The sequence below is a fragment of the Ceratotherium simum genome, chromosome 25, assembly GCF_057802395.1.
Source record: "Ceratotherium simum simum isolate JZ-2026a chromosome 25, ASM5780239v1, whole genome shotgun sequence".
Lineage (NCBI taxonomy): Eukaryota > Metazoa > Chordata > Mammalia > Perissodactyla > Rhinocerotidae > Ceratotherium > Ceratotherium simum.
The window spans coordinates 6,083,724-6,107,458 of NC_141924.1; the positions used below are offsets into that span (position 1 = coordinate 6,083,724).

General features: G+C 55.4%; 1 protein-coding gene across 1 annotated transcript in view; it reads left to right on the top strand.

Moving 5' to 3' along the window:
* Positions 1 to 23,139, top strand: part of SHISAL1 (shisa like 1) — a 75,262-nt gene extending 52,123 nt beyond the window's left edge. The window contains exon 5 of the mRNA XM_087448567.1: positions 22,952 to 23,139. Coding sequence (XP_087304693.1) covers position 22,952 — 1 coding nt within the window. The 3' untranslated portion in view covers positions 22,953 to 23,139. The remainder of the gene's footprint in view (positions 1 to 22,951) is intronic.
* The last annotated feature ends 596 nt before the right edge of the window (positions 23,140 to 23,735 follow it).

Here is a 23,735-nt window from a genome sequence, read left to right on the forward strand (position 1 = left end):
CCCCGCGCAGGCGAGTGCCCCCCGGTGCTCCCCTCCAGAAGCCCCCCGTGTGAACACCTCACTTGCTACGAAGCTCTGATCTTCTTCAGGCAGGAAGCAGAGTGGTTAGGCACAGAGGCTCTTGGAGGCTGACAGACCTGGGTTCACATCTTGCTGCCCCGTTTTTTGAGAGCTGGAGGGCCTCCAGCAGGCAGTTTAGCCAAACTCCCCTCACCTGGAAAGTGGGTGATGGACTCGGCCTGACAAGATGCTGTCTGGTTAAATGAGAGGAGATGTGGGAAGGCGCTGGCACGTAGAAGCTGCTCTATGATGCCCCCACCCCCTCCTGGCATCGCATCAGCCTGCGGCAGGTTTTCTTCGATGAAGACAGCGGTCAGCTGTCCCCGAGGTCCACAGCCAACTGGGCTGAGTACCAGCTGGCCAGGGAGCAGTCAGCACCCAGAAAGGGTTTCAATGGATGAGTAGGAGTTTTCTTGAAGTAGAGAAAGGGCAATCTAGGCAGAGAGCAGCTCAGGCGAAGTCCAGAGGAGGGAAAGGGCTGAGGAGAATTGGGGAGCCCTGGGGAGCCCCAGGTTCTGGGCACCACCCTCTTGTCGTTCCCGGCCCCTCACTGGCTGTTCCTTCTCGATCCCCTTTGCTGTTCCCTCCTCATCTCCCAACCTTAGACACCGGAGGGCGGGGGGCTTCTTCCTCCCACCTCTCCTCTCCGTCTCCACCTACCCTGGGAACCCCCCGGCCCCACGTCTCCAGTCTTGTCCATCGGCACCCCACTCCCAGGTGTGTCCCCACCGGAGCCCCTCCCCTGACTCCAGACCCGGCTGTGCAAACCCCGAGTCCCCAGGCAGCTCCTCTGGATGTTCAGGAGACACTGCAGACCAGCACATCCAGCGCCCCCGGCCCCTCCCCTGTCTCCTCAGGACGGAATCTTGGAGGCAACCTGACACCTCACTCTCTGTCCCACGTCACACGTAACACACGTGTTAGTGATACCCAGAAAATGAACCCGGAATCCGCCCTCTGCACCCCTCTATGGAGGCCCTCCATTAGGGTCCATCTTCTCGCCCGGATTGAAACAACGCCTCCTAAATCTCTCCCTGCTTCTATCCTTTGCCCCCCAAAGGAGAGAAAATAAGAGAAAAGTAGAGCGATCCTTTTAGAACATAAATCAAAACCTGCTGATGGCTCCCTTCTCACTAGGAGACAAATCCAGAACCCTTTCACTGGCCACACCCGATCCAGTAGCCCTCCCCAGTCTCTCTGTCCTGGTCCCCTCTACTTGCTCCAGCCACACTGGCCTCCCTGCCGTCCCTGCAGTTTGCCAAGCTCACTCCCGCCCCAGGACCTTTGCACCTGCCGCTCCCTCTGCCTGAAACACTCTCCTCCCAGATACACGCATGGCTCGCCCCCTCCCTTCCCCCAAGCATCTGCTCAGAGGTTACCTGCTCAGGGAAGCCTTCCCTGGCCAAGGTTTATAAAACAGCAACAGCACCCACCCTGCCATCCCTCTCTACTACCCTAACCCTCCTTTAGTTTCTTTGCGGTGCTCACCTCCTGCTGTTGTTCAGTTTCTTGTCTCATGTCTGTCTCCTCCACTGTAAGGACACCCCAGCAGAGCTGGGATGGTCTGCCTGTGCTCAGCCATACCCCCCGCACCCAGTAGCAGGTGGTCAGTAGGTGATGTTGAATGCGGCTTCTCCATCCGCCCAGTGCCTGGCCCATACAGGCACTCGGGGTGTCAGATCAACGAGTGAACTGCATATTCTTGTTAATGACGGTGTCTCCCATTTATTGAGGAACTGCACTAAGCAGCTGCAACAACCCACGCCACTCAATGTCCCCAACAGCGCTGCGGCTTGGTCCTCCTGAGCTCCGCGTATAGAGGAGGACACTGAGGCTCAGAGAAAGTTAGCGGCTGGCCCAGAGCTGCACAGCAGCTGCGCCGGAATTCGCCCCAGGTCCGGCTGACACCACAGCCCGCGTTCTCGGAAGGGGAGGAGCCGCGTCTCCGCCTGTGCTTCCCGCGCTGAGAGAGCTAAATCCTGAGATGGTGCTCACAAAGCACGCGGCCCCGCGCGGGGCCCGGTGGAGTGGGATCCACGTGCAAATCAGGTCTCACCCACCCTGGGGCGGGACCCCGCGTAACCCCAAAGCGCCTGAGGTCCAGGGCTCCAGGCATTGGCTCGCCAAGCCCTCTCCCGCCTGGGCCCAGTATCGGCTGGAAACTCGGTGTGGGTCCCGCCGGGCGCTGGCTCCGTCGCGGCCACCAGGTGCGCATGGTTGGTTTGGTTTGGTTTGGTTTGGGGGTCTTCATCCTTTCTCTTGCACCATCTGTGAAGGTCTTTCCCAGCCCTCCGAATCTTTCTGGAGCCCCGAGGAGGAGCTGAGGCAGCCAGCTGTCCCCATCCATCCACCTGGCAGCTCGCCACCTGCCCCCTTCCCCTGGAAGCCCCACCCCGTCAGAGGAGGACCAGCAGCCCAGGAAGCAAAATGCAGCGCTGAGGCTGCTCTGCATAAACCTTTGCTTCCAAAATCGCATCGCCACACCTGAGCAAACCAGCAGACACGTGAGCTGCCAGCGTTGCGGTCAGGGTGGGTTCAGACCGTGCCTCCACTCGCTGGGGGCGGACCTCAGGCAAATGATTTAACTTCTCTCAGCCTCAGTTTCCCCATCAGGAAAACGGACACAGGTCGACTTAGCCTGCGGGATGATTGCGAGGATCAGAACAGGGCCCGGCATGTGACAGGTGCCTCAAAAGTGCTGATTGTAGTTAGTGTCGTGGTTATTAGTGCGAGAGGAAAAGGAGAGAGAAAGCCACACAGAACCCCCCACGCAACTACAGGTAGTTTGCGTTTCCTGCTTTCTTACGTGCCGGCTTTTACACTTTTCTAATAATGATGTACACATAGTTTTGCATTCTAATTTTATTCACTTAGCTTTAAATTAGCCATTATCCAGTGGTTTTACTTAATTTTTCTAAATATCATTTTGGCAGCTACCGAGTGGTCCAGACTCCAGGTTCTAGCATTAATTCGGCCGTTCCCCTGCAGAGGGGCAAGGATGCAGCTTACAGTTTTTTTACTGTGACAAATAACATCGAAGGGGGAGAAACATAGTCTAGAAATTAAGAGGTGGCGTCCAACACCTTTGAGTGTTTATGGTTTTCCCTGTTTTGAATTGTTTCCTCTGGGTAGATTCCAGGGGGACAAATGATGGAGTCGAGGGGTGTGGAAGTTTCCTGGTTCTTTATACCGGTGCCAGCGGCATTCCCAAAGGGACTGTCACCAGCTGCCTTTGAGGACGCTCACTTCACAGCCCCTTTCCAGCCCAGCACCCCCATTTTTATAGGATTTGCATTTCCTGGGTTGTTAGTGAGCTTGAGCGCCCTTCGTTCCATTTGTTAATAGTTGTGTTTCCTCTCTCATGGGTTGCCCATTTATTTTACTGTGCCCCCAGGACAGGTGGTAATTGAAGCCATTTCCATAAAGCAACATTTATTTCTCAAACTTCAGCTCCTTGGTGTTCCTCTTGTCTACAAACCCCCCTCATACCATTTACTTAATACATTTTTAATTGACTTTAAATCAAGTCACTTTTTTAGAAAACTCAGACTTGCTCGGAGCAACCCTGTCTTTGCTTTAAGAGTTATATTTTTCCTAATGCACATTAAAACAAATCCATAAACATATCCAAGATGTGCCGGGGCCAGCTCGCACTGGCTCGTGAGAGCTGGTAGTGAAATTTTTAGGGATTTGGGGAGCCCGCTGTGAAACGCAGCCACTGTTAAAAATTAGATGGTATACACTTACAATTAAATAATTATATTAAACGCAAAAGTAATAGATACTCGAAACTCTTCACTTTCTAATTATTTGGCTACGTTTGCTATTATCTCTGCTCTTGAGTTTTGCACCTATTGTATCTGTGTGATGGAAACCTTGTGATGGTGGCTACTGCGCGTGTCTTCCCAGCTCTGCGTTCAGGGATGTCGCATTGGTGGTATTTACACACGGAAATGGGCAGGACATGCCACAAATCAGGGCTCGTTTCCCCTGGAGATCTGGTCATCAAGTGTTTGCCAGCACATGGCTGTGCGTAAAGACTCAAATGCTCGTGTATTCAGCCCCTCAAACGACCCGCCCGGCCCAGTGGTTGGCGCACCTCACTGTGGAAAATTGAAGGTGTCCTTATGCGCTTGTGAGGGCAGCGTCCCGGTGTCTCCAGGGGCCATAGATGGGCCTCCAGGGCAGTGCTGGCTGGATGGTTCTGGAAGGGAGATTCTTGGACCCTTTCCAGCTCCTGGTCCTTCCAGGAGCAAAGACAGCAGAAAGACTGGTCAACCTTCCTGTCCCGTCTCTGGCTCTCAGTCCCCCTGCCCCCAGAGGAGACGTCTTGGGCAGCCCCTTTGCAAGCTATCCAGCTCCATCCAGCTCTTCCTTCTCGGAAACAGTCTGCATCGTTGTGAGAACGCAGCCCGGACACCGTTCACTCACTCATTCATTCAACAAGCCCTTCCTGAGGGTTGGCCAGGCCCTGTGCTAAGTGCTGGAATGCAAGGTAAGAAAGAGGCAGCCTGCCCTCAGGAACGCCAGCCGGTGATGCGCAGAAAATCCATCTCACCCTCCTCCTCCTTTGCCTGGAAAATCAAAGTGCGCAGCCACAGGGCAAATCTACCTCAGAGAAGGTTTTGGAAAAATCGCTGTGAAGATTCTCTTCCAGAATGAACTAGACTGAGCTCAATTGTCTGCAGATCCCTCTTCCAGCCCGATTTCCAGATGGAGGTTCTGCTGTCTCTGGGCCCAGGATGCAGCTCAGCGGCGTGGGTGAGCGAGGGCCCTGGGTCGGGCCAACCAGATGTGCGGGCCCTGTGACCTTGGGCGAGTCACTCACTCCTCCCAGGCCCGTCTGCCTGTCTGTGAACGTGGGGGCATCAGGAGGATGGAGATGGTGCCCATTAGGAGCCAGGCACAGAGCAGGTGCATGGACACAGGGTGCCCCTCTTCCCAGAGATGCGCTGCCAGGTGGCCTCGACCTCGGAGGGGGCTCGCACACCTGCCCTCACCCCCAGCCCGAGGGGAGACCCACCCTGCCCCCCCAGCACCCTAGTTTGGAATCTTAATTAAAATTCCCTAACCCAGTCAGTGTGGCGGCTACTGTGTAGACAAAGATGCAGCTCTGGTGAGCAGTTAACAGAGATATTTCCGGAAAGGCCTGGGAGAACCTGGGAATCATCAACTACCTGCGAGACAGGAGGGTGTTCCTTTATGGCCACTGGACAGGATTCCGTACCGTCACCCTCCGGGCTGCAGCAAGGGTAACGGAAAAAGCGAGATCACCGTGCGGGGAGAATCGAGGTTGGGCTGATGGCCGTTCTGTCCCCGAAACCATTTAGTTCAGGGGCTCTTCACAGGCCCAGCTCCCAGGTCAGGCGCCCCAGGGCAGGGGCAGAAATTTATCTCCACTATCCAGGTGACAGAGAGTCAGGGGGACCAAGGAATCTTTCCTTGTTTATTCCCCCTCTGTCTCCTCTGCTGTTAAAACTCTGGCCTGAACTAGTGAAATATTTGTTTCCAAGAATAGACGCTTGTCGGCCCGGCAAATGTCTCCCAACACGGGCATTCGGCTCCCGTCAGAATGATGGAAACCACCACTTGCCTGCGGGCCGAGAGGGCGCCGCTCCTCTTAAACGCCCTCCAGAACGGTCTTCCTGTTGTTTCTAAGGCGCCCCGGAGGGTGCTGGGGGAAGCGTTGCCAGATGGCTTTGGCTGCAAGCTCCGGGAGTGATCCGTCATGTCCTGGGCACCGAGACCCGGGGCTTCGGGAATCGCAGGCGCTGTAGCCTGGGGTGCAAGAGGGGCTCCGGGCCCCCTGGGCTGGGCTGGCATCGGGCGCTGTGCTGCCCGGCTGCGTGTCCTTGGGCACGCTTCTTCCCCTCTCTGAGCTGCCAGGCAGACATCAGTGGGGGAGGAAATAATCCCCACCTGGCAGGGGGATCATGGGGATGGAACCCGAGAGAATGTGCGGAGGGCCCAGCCCAGCACCCCACTCATAGGAAAGACCCCCAAAGTATCCCCTTGCCCTGTCTCTGTCCACCTCGTGGACATAGCTGAGGGCTTATGTCGTAGCTCTTCCAACCAGACCAGAAAGGGGGATATTGTGCTAGATGGTTCTGCTGTCAATTTGGTTACCCTGGGGTCTTCCTTTCCCAGAATCCACTTCCTGGGGAGGCTGGAAACGGCCGTCCCGGGGCCCTGGTGGTCTCAGAGCCAGGGAGGCAGGGCTGCAGAGGTGCCCCAGCCCGAGTGTGTCTTCAGGTTTTCCATCTGTGTCCAGCCCTCCTCCCCGACTGCTGACCCCAGGCTGGCAGACCCCACAGACGTGTCCTGGAGAGCTCAGAGAGGGCAAGAGCCTTCTGCAGACTCCAGGCCCCCTCGGCTGCCACCCAGCTCTCAGACCCCCCACAAATGGACCCGGTGCTCCCGTCCAGCGCTGCCAAGTGACCCTCCTCTGGGCCCTCGACGCCCCTTTCTGGACCTTTCCTGCTCACGAGTCTGGAAACGCTGGTTCCTGTAATAAATGCCTTGTTCCGTAACCCCCCAGAGGCTGTGTCCCTGCCTGGACCCTGACTGATACTGTCACTTACGTGACTCTAGGGCCACCTCTCTGTCACCTCGCAGGGTCTCTGACATCCACATGTCCCAGTGTGTACATTTAGTGGAGCGCTGTTTACTTCTCTCCAGAAAAGCCGTTATCAGGCCATGGCGCATCTCACAGTCGACGGCAGCTGAGAGGCGAGGACACTCGGGCCCCGGTGATGGGGAGAGAGCGTGTCCATTAGCTTAAGGAACACGGGGCCGGCGAAGCGCTCTCAGCAGCAGGTGACTTGGTCAGGCGGGAGTTTTGGTGAGAGCCCCCCGCGGGCAGGGCCGCCTGTAGGAGGCGGGAGTGGAGGCAGGAAGGCCGCGGGGAGGCCGTCGCTGAGCCCCGGGGAAGAGACTGTGGCGGTTGGTATAGGCTGGGGGGCGGGTGCTGGGGATTATGGACTGATGTGGAAATATTTTGGAGGTAGAGTAGACAGGCTCTATGGAGGGACTGGAGGCGGGGGCGGGAGACGACTGCGGGCCTGGCAGGAGGGACGTGTGGTGTGGCCACAGACGGGAAGGCCAGCGCGGGCGAAGGAGCAGGCACGACGGCGTGGCGGGGTCATCATCACGGACTGCAGCGGAGCCCTGGGCTGTGGCGCCCGGGGGGGGATGGAAAGGGGGACAGGTCACAGGTGGGCAGAGGGAGGCCCCAGGAGGGGCGGTGGGCTTGGGGCATAGTGCCCAGGATAGATGGCCTCCTCCCTGGCCACGGTGCTGGCTGAGAAAGGCAGACTAGGGGTGTGTGTGTGTGCAGTGTGGGGGTGTATGTGTTGTGTGTGTGTACAGTGTGTGTGTGTGTGGTGTGTGTGTAGTATTGTGTTTGTGCATGTGTGCAGTGTGTGTGTGTGTTGTGTGTGTGTGTGCAGTGTGGGGGGGTGTATGTGTTGTGTGTGTGTACAGTGTGTGTGTGTGTAGTATTTGTGCGTGTGTGTACTGTGTGTGTGCCTGGATGTGTGTGTGCTGTGTGCTGCAGCCCGGCCCCCTCCTGCCTCCTCTATCCTGACCCGAGGGCCGTGGACAGGGCATGGGGAGTGGGCGGGGGCACCTGAGGCCGTGCGGGGTGCGGTAACGTAGAAACAGGGCCAGGTCGGCGCCCAGCCTGGAGGGAGTGCAGAGATGGGGACGGTGCCGGGGCGGGGGACCAGGAGCCCTGGATGGTCAAGGAAAGATGCAGACACCCCTGGAGGTAGGAGGCACGTTGATTTCACAAGAATTTATAAAACACGGACCAACGCCTGGGCCTCGGGCCAGGGCTGGGGACACAGAATGGATCAGACCCCGTCTGTGCCCGTGAGACACTCACTCAACCCTGGTCACCTCACTGGGTTCCCCACCCCAGCTCCTGGCGAGCTCCTACTCATCCCTCAAAACCTTTCTTAGGTTACTGTCCTCCCCCAGGCCTCTGTCCCTCCTCTGGAGGATTTGTCTCCCTGTTCCCCTCTCCCGTCACAGCCAGGGCCACGTGGTCTGTTGTCACATCTGTGCCCACTGGGCTGGGCAAGGGCAGGGGCAGTCTGAATCCTCCTGAGGATCCCAGTGCTGGGAGCAGAGCCCTGTGGGAATCACAGCTGCTCCTTCCCCTCCCCCCACCACGGGCTTGCTCTGTAACCTTGGGCAAGCCGCGTCCCTCCCTGGGCTTCACCTCCCCTCGTGTAAGACGAGGAGAGGAACCGAAGGCTTCTGTGGTGTCTTTCAACTGAAAACCTCTCTGACCTTCTCTCTGGCTGATGGAGACGCTGACCGGGGACAAGGATGAGTGTGGAAAGCGCTTTGAAAAATTCATAGCTGGAGGCGAAGGGAGAGTCTTTATTCTCCCGGAGCGGGAGGAGGGGGAGCTGTGGACAGAGGCCGGATAAAGGATGGCGTCCGGGCACTTTGTGGCATTTAATGTGGATCCCAGATCTCCCGTGAAAGCAGCAGCATCAAATATTTACCAAAGCGGCATTAAAAATTCCCCTTTAGGATGTGGCTGTTTCAAGACCCCGAGCGCCCTGAGAAATGTCTGCAGGTCGGGAGGGTGAAGTGATGGGAAGGAGGGCTCCATGCAGGGCTTGAATAATGAGACCCAGAGCCAGGCCCGGCTCCCCGCGGACCCCTTCCCCCACTACAGAGCCAGAGCAGCCTCCAGCCCTGCGTCTGCGGAGGCACCTGCTCCGCCCTCCTCTGCCATCCCTCCAAGGCTCCCCTGCAGGGTAACGACAGGACCTCAGCTCGGCGTTCACCGTCCGTGATCCTGCCCTGCCTCTCTGGGCAGCCGAGATCTGTAGGATGGAAAAGAGTGAGCCTGCCGAGGCTGGAGGAGATAGAGGTGGGAGCAGGGAACGTTCCAGACACAGGGAGTGGCATGTGCAAAGGCACTGAGGCAGAGAGAGCCTGTGCATTCGTGCATCAGAAGGAAAGTTGGGGTGCAGGAGTGTGGGGAGAGAAGAGGAGCACAGGAGGGGAGGGGCAGGGGATCTGATTGTGTAGGGCCTTGGTGAGGAATGGGCTTCTTATTCCAGGGACAGGGGGATAGCCCTCGAGGAGAGGGACATGGCCCGATGGGCCTTTTTAAAAGTTCCCTCTGGCAGTGAGCGGGGAAGGGAGCTGGCAGTCCAGCAGAGAGGCCATCACAGGAGTGGAGGTGGCAGAGGCAGGGGCGGCACCCACGGGACTGGCTGGTGGGTTGGGTGGGGGATGGTAAGGAAGTGGGGGCTCCAAAGCGGATGTCTGGGACCCTGAACCAAGGCGCTGGGAAGATGCTGGTGGGATTTTCCGAGAGACACACGGAGCCAACATCCTGTCTGTGGAAGCTGCTGGACGAGCCGCGGCCCACAGTCGTGGCCCTGCCCTCCCCCGTCCGTCTTCCCGTGATGTTCCCTGGGATGACAGCCAGCTTCGTCCTCAGGGCAAGAAAGTGAGGGTTCACATTAAATTCTTTAAAATGACGCAGGGCCCAAGAAACCCAAAATAGTCCTAATTTGTCTGCAAATGGGATCTTAGTTTGATGGCCTCTCGTCTTTCCCGGAGACCTGGTGACCGAAACCTGGGGCACGAGGGCCACTCTGGGGAGCCCCACCCATTCCACCTGCACCGCGACCCCCTCGGGGAGGGGTTTCTCTTGTCATTTTACGGACGGGCAGGCTGAGGTTCCAGGGGTCACGGGGCACGTTCAGGGTCAAACAGCCAGTGAGGGGCGACCTGATTCCTCCGTCTGGATCCTTAGACCTCTGCCGGGGGGCACCTGCGTCACGTCCAGGTCTCAAGAGTGGCCCCGGATAACCCAGAGCCTCCCCTCCCCCGCCACACTCGTGCACACACACACACACGTGCACACACGCCTTCCCTCAGCCCCTCGTTCTGCGCCTTGTCCACCGCCATCTTCATCCACCTAGAGGACCAACAGGATATCTTGCTAAAGGCAAAATAAAAATCCCCTAGAGGGTCTCTGCCAGCCCCTCCTGAAATACTTTTTCCCCCCACTTAACAAGACGTGCGTTTATCGAGCACTCTCTGTGTGCAAGGCACTTTTATACGCTGTCTCGTATAGTCCTCACAAGGTCCCCATTTAGCAGATGGGTGAACCGAGGCTCATGGAGAAAGGTGGCTAACGGCTAATGATGAGCGCAAAGGCTGGCACGCGCTGTGGGTCTGCTGTGTACCAGAGCCACACCCTGAGCGGCGGGGACCGAGCCCTTGCTTGCCTTCCGACAGCTCTAGCCTGAAGCAGGGAAGAGCGCAGTGAGGCTGTGATCCCGAGACCAGCTCACTCTGGGGGACGTGGAGCCCGCCCATCCCTCCAGAACTGGGCTGGAGCTGAGGGCCCCCGAGGGCTGAGCCGATGGCGGGGGGAGGATGCAGCGAGCAGGGTGCAGGTCCAGGAGAGACCTGCCTTACCGGGCAGCCTGCCTCACAGCAGCCTCGCTTTGCTTCGTGGGCAGGGAGCTCCCCGTCATTGGAGTGGGCGAGCCGAGGCCGGAGGGGCATTTCCTGAGGTTGCATAGCAGGAAATCCAGCTGCGTGGTCCCCAAGATCCTTCTCCTCCCAGAATCTCTAGTCCTGCCCTGAGGTCTTGTATTAGTTAGCTGCTGCTGTGTAACAAATTGTTCCAAATTTTAGCAACTTAAAACACAAACGTTGGTTTCATACGTTCTGAGTCAGGGATCTGGGTGCGGCTTAGCTGGTCCTCTGGCTCAGGCTCCCGGCACGGCTGCAGGCCGGGAGTTGGCTGGAATCGCGATCATCTCAAGGCTCAGCTGGAGAAGGATCCGTTTCCAAGCTGGCTCGCACGGCTGCTGGCAGCCTCGGGTCCTCGCCGGAGATCTCAGTTGCCCGCCACGCGGGCTTCTCCGTGGGGCAGCTCACAGCACGGCAGCGGGCTCCCCCAGAAGAGGCTCCGAGAGACAGCGCGCGAGTTCTGAGCGAGACGGAAGCCACGGTCTTTTTGTGACCTGATCTTGGAGGTGACAGCCCATCCCCATCACTTGTCTTCTATCCGTTCGTTAGAGGCAAGTCCCTCAGTCCAGCCCACCCACAGGGGGAGGGGACCACACCAGGGCGTGAGTACCTGGGAGTGGGCTTTTGGGAGCCATCTTAGGGCTGCCCACCCACCACAGGCCTTGATGATAAATCAGAGATGGGGGCAGGGAGCAGCCCCCGTTTACAGATGGGCAAACTGAGGACAGAGAGGCCAAGTGACCTGCCCGAGATCACACAGCACGTGGGTAGCTGGGCCCCGTGCAGGTTTGAGCCTGTGGGACTCTGGCTCAGTATCTTGGATCACACGGGAGGCCTCGTGCTTGGTGCCTGAGGTCCCCTCTGAGCAGGCGCTGGGCAGGTTCTCAGGGACATCGTTGCATCCGCATCCATGGATGGACCACGTTAGCCTCTGGGAGTGACCCCATCAATTGGGACACCCCACCTGTGCCCTGGACCCCTGCACACTGGATCCTGCTGGGGGACAGGTCTGCAGGAGGCAGAGAAGGTGTTTCCAGCCCGCGGAGCACACAGTACCCTGCCCTCCTCTATTTGTTCCGCAAACTCCCATGAAGCCCTACTGCGTGCAGGCTCTGTGCTGGGCCTGGGGAGAGCCTGCCAGAGGAGCCACGGTTCAGAAGGTTTGGTCCCCTGTGGGCTCGGGCCTCTCTCCAGCTCCTCCCTGCACTCTGTGGCCCCGTGCCTCACTTTACCCAACTGTAAAATGGAGTCGTCGTCTCTGCTTCCCTCCCAGCAAAGCTGCAAGAACCGGGTGGTCCCACAGGTCTGCCAGGGCTTTGAAAGCAGGTGCTGGAGCAGTGGGTGCCCTGGCCAGGAAGCAGGAGGTGTAGCTTCACATCCAGGCCCAAGGCCAGATTTGCCCCAATGACCATTACAGTTAGAATGCTCTTGCTTTGTAGGCAACAGCAAACCTCACTCAGACTAACTGACACAATAAAGAGAATGTTTAACTCATATAGCCGACCATGCCAGAGGGGAATAGGGGCTTCAGGAGAGGCTTGATCCAGCAGCCCCCCACCATCTGAAGAGGACCTAGTCTTGCATTTCTCACCTCTGCTTCTCTGAGGTTGAGGCCCAGCCCCCTTCCAGGTCATGAGTCAGCTGCCACCAGCTCCCAGAGCAAGAGGCCAAACCCAGCAGCAAAGACAATGTCAGCATCCCCTTCGGCTCAGACACAGACCCCAGAACCAGGTCTTGTGGGTCCTGATTGTCCCAGTGTGGGTATGAGTCAGGCCTGAGGGATGCAGAGACTAGTCCAGAAGGGGAGAAGGGAATGGATGTGGGGCATCTGCCAACCAATACCCACCCAACATCCCCCCACCCTCCAAACCACAGGCTCCTCGTCTGTGAAATGGGGGACCCTGCCTGCCTTTGGGGCGGCATGCAGATGTGATGGTAAGTATGCAGGTCATTTGTAAATTGGCAAAGCTGCACAAACAGAGGGTTTATTTTTACCTAGACAGGAGTAGCACACCTGAGATGCCGTGTACTCTACGAGAGGTGGGGTGTCATGAGGCAGCCACTTCCATTGGGTCCTTAGAAAATATTCTTGGAGCAGCCGCTGCACGCCAGACACCGCGCTAGGCAGCTTCCAGGGGGAAGGCACCCAGCAGCTTGCATTACGCTTTCTGCGTTAAAGTCCATAAAGTGCCATCTTAATTGTACAGCCTGATGAATTTCCATCCAAGATATCGAACTTTCCAATACCCCACAAGGCTTCCTTGTGCCCCCTCAACACCCCTCCTCTGACATCTGGCCCCTAATCATCTTGCCTGATCTTGGGCTTCATAATGGAATTGGATGGTGTGGGCTCTTAGGATCAGCATCTTTCACACGACAAGTTGTCTATAAGAGAAATTCATCCATGTTGTTGCGTGTATCAATAGCTCCTTCTTTTTCACTGCTGAGTAGTATTCCCTTGTATGGACGTACCACAGTTTGTTTAACCATCCACCTGTTGAGGCCATGTGGGTTGTTTCCACTTTGGGGCCACTGTAAATAAGGCTGCTCTGAACACTCACGCAGGTCTTCTGGGGAACTTATGTACACCTTTCTCTGGGTGTTGTGCTAGTGCCCTGTGGCTGCTGTAACAAATGACCACAAATTAGTGGCTTAAAACAACACAAACATATTCTCTTATAGTTCTGCAGGTCAGAGTTCAAAATGAGTCCTGTGAACGCCTGCTATCCAGGTGTGGGCAGGGCCGGCTCCTTCTGGAGGCTCTAGGGAGAGTGTGCTCCCTTTTCCAGCCTCTGGAGGCGCCCGCCTTCCCTGGTCCGTGGGCCCTCCAGCAGTGGCGTCACTCTGACCCCTTTCCATCCTCGCAGCTCCCTCTCTGACTCTGACCCTCCCTCCCCCTATTTTAAGGACCCTCGTGATTACACGGGCCACCTGGATAACCCGGGACGATCTCCAATCTCAGAATCCCTTTCACCGCAGGTCACGCTCACAGCCTCTGAGGATTAGGACAGGGGCCTCTTTGGGGGCCGGAACTGTGCCTAACAGGTGCATCCGAGAGCCACAGGACAGGCGCGTGTGCAGCTTCGGTATGTACCGCCAGCCAGTTCTCCAAAGCGGCCGAACCATCTTGCACTCCTCCCGTGAGATGTGAGCGTCCCGTTGCGCTGCCTCCTCACCGGCACCTGCTGTTGTCAGTCTTCTCATCTTAGCCTGTGGGCGCGTAGGGGCGGCTCACAGTGGTTTTTTGTTGCATTTTCCCAGTGCTTGCGTTTCACTTTCTGTCATTACACGAGCACACCTCCTCCAGGCAGCCTCCCAGGACCACAGCTTCCGTGGCTAAGAGCTCGGCCCCGGGGGACTCGGATCCCAGCTCCGTGGGATTGCCACCTTACCCCCCATGGTCCACTCAGGGTGCCCGTGCCGTTTGCTCCTTGCTAAGACGTGGTTAACAGTGTCTCCACCTCTCAGGGGTGCTCTGAGAACGCCATGGGAAACCTGCCTGGCATAGAGTCAGTGCTAAATAAATGCGAGCTGTTGTCACCGCTGAGGGCGTGTTGTGTGCAGTTCACCTGGCCATTAGTCATGTTTGCCTCGTGACTCTGCTTCTGTGGGCGAGGCGATTGTTACAGACTCCTCAGCCTTCCGGAAGCCTTCGTTGTTATTCAAATTGCCAGGTGCTCTGTGTCGTCTTCCCAATGAGGCTGCAGGCGCCGGCTGCGGACCCTCCTGTCCTGGTGGCCCAGTGCCCAGGTTCCGGGCTCTGCCCCCCTCACAGGGCAGCAGTGGCCGCTGCCCAGCCCGCCTCCTGCCACAGCCTGCCCAGGCCACTGCCCTGCACCAGAGGGCAGCCGTGCTAGCAGCACAGGCTGGGCTCCTGGCTCCACCACTAACTGGACATGTGACCCTGGGCAGGTTATGGTACCTCCTTGACCCTCAGTTTCCTCTTCTGTCTTTGGGAGAAATAATGGTCCCACCGCAGAGGGTTGTTGGGAGAGCTAAGGGAGGCTGTGCGTGGAAAGTGCTTGCAACCGTGCCCGGCACAGAAGAACCACCGGATGCACACCAGCCGCACCCCTTGCCTTTATTAGAATTAGAGGACCTTCCATGTCTGCTCCCGGAGCCCTAGGGTCGCGTCCGAATGCCTTCGCCTGGCAGCGGAAGTGCTCGGTGGCTGCCGTCTCCCCAGCTCACTCCTGCCAGGAGCGTCTTGAGCCGTCCACTCTGATCCCCTGAACAGCTTTGGCTCAGGCCGGGCCCTCCTCCTGGAGTGCCTTCCCCATCCTCCTGCCAACTCTGCTCGGGGCCCAGCCCAGCATCAGCTCCCCGAGAGTTTCCCTGAGCCCCTGTCCCTGTCCGAGGCCGTGTCCCCCGGGACCCCAGGCTCTCGCCTCTCACACAGCGAGGGTCTGCCGCTCTTGCTTAGGGTCCTGGTGTGTCTCCCCCACCAGCTCAGAGCCCTCGAGGGCGGGGCCCACGCCTACCCAGGTCTGTGCCCCTGCACCCAGCCCAGGCCTGGCCGAGGATGCCACCAGGAAGGGCTTCCAGAGGCCTAGTCGGGGGGTCGGCCTTGACACCGAGCGGAAGGAGCACTGGAGGCCCTGAGCCTGGGTTCCACGGGCCTGTTTGCAGTGAGCGGTCAGGCCACCCGCAAAGCGCCTGGCGGATGGGCAGCCCCAGGGGCAGGGGCAGGGGCAGGGGGGCTCTCAGTGATGGGAGCCGGCAGCCGCACAGGGAGAGCTTCCCGCACTCGTGGACTGCAGCTCCCCACGTGGCTGAGGCCTGGTCGCCACAAAAGCAGAACAGTTGACATTTGCCTAAGCGTTGTTCTGGAAGGCTGTGTAGAGGCAAAGTGTTCCCGAGGCGCATGGGCCGCAGTGGGGCGACGGGCTGGGCTGTGTGCAGAGCTGTCGGCTGGCCAGGGGGTGTCCATGCGGTGAAAGTCCCTGTCAGCCAGCAGTGAGCATGGGCCTGAAGTGGCATCAGGTGGGTTCTGAGGCCCAGAGAGGTTAAGTGACTTGCCCTGGGCTGCACAGCTTGTGAGGGGCAGAACCCAGGCCTGCCTGGCTCCGAGGCCAGTGGTGGTTACTGTCCCCAGCCCCTCTACAGCGCCATGCGGTACTGACTGTCACAAAGCCCCGTGGGAGTCAGACAAGCTGCATGGAAGGGGTGCCCAGCAAGCAGGGTCTTGAAGGATGAGTAGGAGTTTGCTGAGAAAGGGGAGGGTGTTCCCAGCATGTGGGCACACTCGGGCCTTCTGGAAAGAGAGTCCTTTGAAGTGGAGGCCGTGATGGTAGAAACAGTAGGGACGTCTGGAAGACTGGAAGAGGCCGAGGGCCCAGCTAAGGCGTCAAAACGTTTCCATCTGGGAAGCCATAAGCAGAGCGTTTTCAACATTATTGATTTTGAAATACTTCCTGTTGTACAAAAGAGTGTATGTAAAATGTGCATCTAAGGCATGAGAAATAACGAAACAAACGCATGGTCCACGGCCCGGCCTCAGAGAGAGAGCGACGCCAACACCACAGAGGCCCTGAGCCGGCCCCTCCCAGGGCGCGCCCTCCCCCGCGAGGGGCACCAACCTGGACTTTGGGCCTGTGGTCCCAGACAGCGGTGTCTCCCTCGGGAGTGACTGGAGCAGAAGTCACCCTGGGGCATACGGGGCTGGCCTGGACGGGGGCCAGAGCAGGGACAGCCGCGTGGAGGCCTCGGCCAAGGTCGGGGGTGACGCTGCCTCTGCTCAGAGAATGGGGAGCCTGGAACAGCAACGGCGAGTGAGAAGGGACATTGCTGCTGCCAGAAGGGCCACCAGGGGCGGAGGGGCGAGGCTGTGAACCACGGGGGGAGATTTGACCCCAATGTAAGTTTTCCAGCTAACTGAGCAGCCGGAAGGACCATGGGCTGTGAGGTAGTGAGCTCACTGTCCCTGGGGGAAGCCAACCAAAGGCTAGACAACCACCTGGACTTCCTCCGTGAACCTCCTCCGACTTTCCTCTTCCCTCGGTCCCTGGGGCTCCCTCTGTCTCAGCATTTACCCGCCCAGTGTCACTGTCTGCCCCTCCAGAGGGGTCTCCAAGGCTGCGGTCTGAGTCATCTACCACATGCCCCCCCAGCTCAAGTTCCCAGGGCTGGGATAGAGGAGAGGGCACAACACCAGATAAGCCCTGCCCTGATGGAACGGATGAGCTGGTGGGAAGGCAGACAGTCCTCAAAGGACGGAGGTGGGACATCAGCCAGTGGGGAGTGTGGCAGGAAAGTAGAGCAGGGGACTGGGGTGCAGGAGGGTCAGGAAGGCCCCCGTGAGGAGCCATCTGCACCAGACCCTAAGGTTGCTGAGAAAACGGGCCGTGAATAGATGCCTAAAAAGCAGTCTGGGCAGAGGGAATGGCAGGTGCAAAGGCCCTGAGGCAGGAGCGCCCAGGAATATTGGAGGAACAGCAAAGAGGCCCATGTGGCTGGAGAAGAGTAACAAGGGGCCGTGACAGGAGACCACGTCAGAAAGGTACCGGGTGGGGGGCAGCATGGAGAGTCACCAGGGCCTTGGTGATGAGAAGCCATTGGAGGGTTTCAAGCAGAAGAAATTTAATATATATATTTTTAAAAAGCACAGAGAACTCTGGCTTCTGTGCTGAGAATACACTGTAGGGAGGTGAGGGCAGAGATATGAGTTGAGTATTGAAATACGCCCAGCGAGAGAGGACAGTGGCTTGGACCACAGTAGTGGTGGTGGAGATGGCGAGAAGTGGTTAGAGTCTGTGTCTGTTTTGAATAGATGAGATTGGCTGATGGATTGGACCTGGGTGTGAGGGGAAAGAAAGGGTCAAGGATGGCTCCAAGTCTTTCAACCTGAGCTGCTGGAAGGATGGAGCTGCCGTCAGCCGAGATGGGGAGGACCGAGGAGGAGCGGGTTTAGAGGGAAGCTTAGGAGTTCGGTTTTGGACGTGTTAAGAACAAGATGCCTGTTAGGCATGCCGGGGGGATATCCAGGAGGCCGTAGGAATTCAAGACTAAAGCTCAAGGGAGAGGCCTCAGCATTTATTAAAGCCACAAATCCCGAAGACAGCGTCCTGGGACAGAGATCCGAGAATGGGAGGGGTCTGAGCATGGCGTCCTAGGGCGGCTGCCGGGCCTCTCCACTGTCTGCATCTTTCTCCCTCGTGTGGGGAGCCACCACTTCTGCACAGTGCCCTACCGTGGACACCTCGTCAATCCTGATCTCTCACTTTTACCCACGTTGCTGTGATGAATGGGCTTGTACGAATTTTGCCCTTGCGAGCATATTTGTAGGGTAATTGTTGGGTGGAATCGCTGGGTCTGAGGGCGTGGGCATCTGTAACTTTGCTACGTATCCAACTGCCTTCCAGAAGTGACCTCGACGTCCCTCCTACCAGCAGCCGAGCAGAGGCTTCCCCCCACAAACCAGCAAACGCATGGCACACCCCACCTTTTGATCTTCGCCAACGTGACAAGCGAGAGAACGTGGCAGCTTCCTTTTGACTGTGCTCTGGAAGACTTTCCCATGGGGGCTTTACGTGCATTTCTCTTATTTTAGACTGCGGATTTGTGATGTGAGAGTTTCTCCCTTTCTTCTTGGCAATTGGTCTGTTTAGATTCTCTCTTCCTGGATCCTTTGGGTAATTTCTGTTTTCTTGGAAATTCACCCATTTCGTCGAGGTTTTCTGGTTTTGTCGGACAGAGTTGAGCGCGTAGGCTCCCGCGGTTTTCTCTCATCATTTGTCTGTTCCCCTCATCTTTACTGAGCGTCTGCTCTGTGCCTGGCATCATTATTGGTCCTGGGGATAGAGTAGTGGACCGACAGCAATGAAAATCCCTGCTGTCTTGGGGCCTACAGACGTGAAATATGCGGACTGTTACATGGTGGTAAGAGCTAGAGAGAAAAACAACGTGAGAACAGGCAGGGAGTTTAAGATGGAGTGCACGTTTGAAGAGGGTGGTCAGAGAGGGTCTCAAAAAGGTGACGTGGAGGGCGTGAGGGCGTAAGGCGGGTGTTTATCTGGGAGAAGAGATGGGAGGCGCTGGTGCAGCCGGTGTATTAGCCGGGGTTCTCCCGAGAAACGGAACCAACGGGCCGTATATATATAAAGAGATTTGCTGTAAGGAACTGGCTCAGGCGATTATGGAGGCTGAGAAGTCCCAAGATCTGCAGTCAGCACCTGGAGCCCAGGAGAGCGGATGGTGTGGATCCAGTCCAAGCCCACTGTAGAGGCAGGAGAAGAGCGAGGTCCCGGCTGGGAGACGGTCAGGCAGAGAGGGCCCCCTTTCCCCACCTGTTTGTCCTATTTGGGCTCTCAGCGGAGGGGCTAAGGGATAGTGGAGACGTGGAATTGGAGAGCAGAAGAACGGATAACTTCCCAGTGGTCACTCCTTCCTGCTTTATCAGATTCACAACAGATAATGTTTCATTGTTTTTCAAAAGGACAGAAATTGCATTTATTTCTTCATCCCTTCCTTTTACATTTTTAACTTCATTCCAGTTTTAATTTATTGATTGTTTTCCTGTGCCTTCGTTGGTTTATTTTGCCTTTCTTTTCTAACTTTTTGAGTTGGATAGTTAATTAGTGGTTTTTTTGTTTATTAATATCAATATTTAAAGCTATACATTTTCCTCTGAGTCTTGCCTTGGCTTCATCCCACAGGTTCTGAATTGTAATATTTTTATTTTCATTATCGTCTAGATATCCTGCAATTTTGATTTCTTGCTCTCTCTCTGATTCAAAGGTAATTTTTTGTGTGTGTGTGAGATCAGCCCTGTACTAACATCTGCCAATCCTCCTCTTTTTTTGCTGAGGAAGACTGGCCCTGGGCTAACATCCGTGCCCATCCTCCTCTACTTTATATGGGACACCGCCACAGCATGGCTTGCCAAGCAGTGCCTCGGTCTGCACCCGGGATCTGAACCAGCAAACCCTGGGCCGCCGCAGTGGAGTGCGCTCACTTAACCGCTTGCGCCACCAGGCCAGCCCCTCAAAAGTAATTTTAAAGAGTTTTTATACTTCTTGGTGGTAGAGTTTGTTTTGTTTTGTGGTTTTGTTAATAATCTTTTCAAATTCTAGTATATTTTGATCAGAGAATGTTGTCTATTTTCTAGTTTCTGGAATTTACTTTCTTTGTGGCCTGATAGTCATTTTCTGTGTGTGTATTTTCAAGAGCATTTACACGGAAGGTAGATTCTGTTTAATACACACACACACGTACAGGCACGCGCGTGCGCACACACACACACACACACACACATATACTGTGTTATTAATTCAGTTATTTGGCTCCCTATATCCTTATTTATGTTTTTGCCATCTTCATCTGCAGGGGACTGAGAGAGGTGAATTAAAATGCACTAATACCAGCATACTTTGTCTTTTTCTTCCTAAATTTCCAGCCGTTCTTTCTCATGAATGTTGAGGCTATGTTATTTGGTGCATAGAGACTTGTTACTTTTAGATCCTCATGGTGACTCACCCTTGATCCCCACAGAGTGCCCTTCTTTCTCTCATTCAATATTTATTGTCCTGATTTCAGCTGTGTCTAACATTCAGATCAAGAACCCTGGTTTCTCTTAGTTTGCATTTGTGTGTTATGTTTCTGCCCATCCTTTTTTTTTTTTTTTGATTGTGGTAAAACACATAACATAAAATTTACCATTTTAACCATTTTTAAGTGTACATCTCTGTGGCATTAAATCCATTCACATTGTTGTGCAACCATCACCACCATCCGTCTCCAGAACTTTTCATCACCTGCCCATCCTTTTTATGAAACCTTTCTGAATCACTCTACTTTCAGTGGATTTTGTTTGTAATCTGGTCTGAGAGTCTTTTTTTAGCAAGTGTGTGGCTCATTAACATTTACTGATATGGCAGCTACATTTGGTCTTAGTTCTGTCATCATAGTTTATGATATGCTTTCTGCTTTTATAGCTTTTGTGTGGGTTGTCAATTTTCACCATATGGTCTCTGTTTTCTTTGTTTTATTTTTTGTGTATATGTCTTCTGACAATTTGGAAAGCTGTGTTTTTGATCTCTTGGTTAGCTTCATAATTATACTGTGATATGATTCCCTTAATCTTCTATTTCTTTAGACAATGTTTATTTTCTCCCTGCTATGAATGATGTCCAAATTAGAATATTTCTACTTTCCCTCTCTACTCTCCCTTCCACCAAATGATTTCAAGTGATTATATTATTATTTCTATTTCCCCTTGTACCTCTAATGTTGCTTATACCTCTAAATGATTCTTTAGACCCCCAACTATAAGTGAATAAGACATAGTTTATGTACATTACCTCCATCCTTCTCACCTCCACCCCTCTTATCTATTATTATTTACAGTAGTCCCCCCTTATCCATGGGGAACACCATCCGAGACCCCCAGCAGATGTCAGAAACCATGGATAGTACTGAACCCTACAGTATCCCCCCTTATCCATGGTTTTGTTTTCCTCCTTATCCGTGGTTCCAGTGACCCATGGTCGAGGGGTAACTGAAGGCGCACCACTGTGTGTCAGTTCTCTGTCTTCTCTTTCGTTCTTTTCTGTAATAGTCGCAATCCTTAGATTTGTTTCAGGCACAGTCCTACAGTTAAAGAGATTCTCAGTGCCGCTGTTCTTGCCAGAGTTACTCCATTTAGCCTGTTCATCGGGTACTTCATATAAGAAGGGCTCGTGGGAACTACAATTCAAAAATATGTTCAAGAGTTTTCCTGTTGACTTTTTACTTAAAAGATGGTTCATGTGGGCTTGAAGTCCTTGGTTCATTCACTCGTTCAACAAATATTTATTAAGCCCCTACTGTATGCCTGTTGCTGCTCTAGACCCTCAGTACAGCAATAGACACAGCACGCAAATACATGGCCCTGTGGTAGCTTGCTGTCTAGTCGGGGGAGACAAACGGTAAACTCAACCAGTAGGTGAGATATGTGGGGTGCTGGAGAGAGAACATGCTGTGGAGGAAGATGAAGTAGGAGATGGGGATCACCAGACCGGGCTTTGTTCTGTGGAGCAGAGGAGAAGGCTCCACGGGCCCTCTCACCCCAAGCCCACGTGCACATTCCCATGATGCAGGGTGGGGGTTGGCTCTGCCCCTGGAAGTGTCACTCTCTCTGGAAAGATGGGCTGTGCTGGCTTGGTCAGAGCCCCTCCCTCAACTTCCCTCCCTTGCCCCTGCCAGCACGCACTGGCGCTGGTTGAAGACGGCTTATCAGTTGAGAGCTGTAATCAGATGCGAGTAGCAGAAACGCGGCTGCAGTGGGGGGAGTGGGCAGTTGGGGGCACCACCAGAACCAGGTTTCTCCCTGCTTTCCCTCCACCCGCGTTCGTGAAGGTCCTACATCCTCCTGGTCTTCCTCTGGACCCATGTCTCCTTCCAGGAGACTTCCTCTTACACAGCATTGGCTGGGCGGGGTCACGTGACCACCCCTGTCTGCAAGGGAGCCTGGGAAGGAGAGTATCTGTGACCGGGCAATTGCCCCTATAAATGGGTGTAGGACAGGGGATTCACTGTGTCTGCCACAGGTGGACATTGTGTTTCTGTTCCTCATTGTCCTTGTTTGGAGGTGATTTTGAGGGAAGAAAGGACAAAGGAGACTCGACTCTGCCAATCAAAGCTGTAAGTGCCCTGTGGGCTGGTGTTTACCCTCCTGAGCCTCTACCAGGAGCCCCTGCATTGCCCCCCATGGCTTAGTGTGATGTGGCCATGTCCAGGGGTGTGATTCCAGGATTCAGAATGGTTTTTATTGTTATTATGAATGGTATCTGTATCTGTTCTTAATATTTACTCTTTTGTTATAGCGAGGGTGACCACATGGTTTATCATCCAAATCGGAACAGTTTGAGGGTGACAGGGGAGCAATATTAAAAATTATGTCGGAACCATAGGTGAACTGGGACTGCCCCAGACGAGACATATAATCACTCTGGTAATTGCTGAGGTAAAAGAATAGTGTCGGCTTTTGTAAGTTGGTGTGATGTCTCAGAGACTGAAAATTATGTCTTTCTACGTGCACTCTCTGTTCTAATAACTGGCCTGTTGATTCTCTGGGATTTGCTGTGTGTACCATCTGCCAACAGTGGTAATTTGGGTCCTTCTCCTCCGCTCCTGACACCCTGTGCCTTTTCTTGTCTTATTGCATGGGCCGGGGCTCTGGTACGATCTGTATTGTTATATAACCATAGTGACGCAGGCTTCCTTGTCTTGCTTCCAATCTTAAAGTCAAACAGTTCTCAATACCCAGAAGACAGAGACAGGTCATGTGCTCAGAAAAACCTGGCTTCTCCTGGCCCTGAGGCCCGAGAGAAGTGTTCCCAGTGCGTCCCCATGTAGGAGACACCGTGTGATATTTTGTTTCCTTCTGCTTCCCCAGAAAACCCTTTTGCCGTGCCTCAGGACGGGGGAGGTGAGACCTGGAGCACCCGGCACAACCTCCGAGGAGCACAGCTTCGACAGAGAGGCCAGGGAGAGCCGAGGCGGCCGCGGCAGTGGCAGAGAAGGAAATGCCACCTGTGCTCACCACCCTCTGCCACGGACTTCTACAACTAGGAGCAGACTCAGGGGTGGGGGCTGGGGTGCAGGGGAGGGGGCTCTGAGCCACCCGTCCGCAAGCAATAGTCCCATTTTGGGCTGGTGGCTTCTGAGAGGTGACACCCTCACGGACTCAGGATGACCAGCACAAAGCTGCTCTGGCCGACTCAGGCCGGGAGGGTCCAGGCCTGTGCGTCGTACCCACAGTTCCCCTGCCTTTGCTTCCTCCAATAGCAGCCGTGGGCCTCTCCATGTCAGAATATCGAGTGTGTGCGTGCGTGTGCGTGTGTGTTATTTGGGTGTTCTTTTTGTTTGGTTGGTTGGTTTTTATTGGGGTCCCTCGGTTCTCTGGTGGGTGTGGGTCACCATGTGGTGGGGGTCCTCGCCAGCGTCCTGGGCTCTGGCTTCTTGCTGCAGCCGGAAGCTGTGAACCAGATGGAGTTGGCTGGCGTGGGGCACAGCCCCACTGTGTCTCGGGGGACACTGGGGACTTGGAAATGCCAGTGAGGGTTCATCCCACAGAGTTTGTTCCCGTAACAACAGTAATGAAAAGGGACGTGTCTCGGGCCATCCCCGGGGCAGACACTGAGTTGAGTGTCTTCGCCCTGTCTCACCCTCCGGGAGGG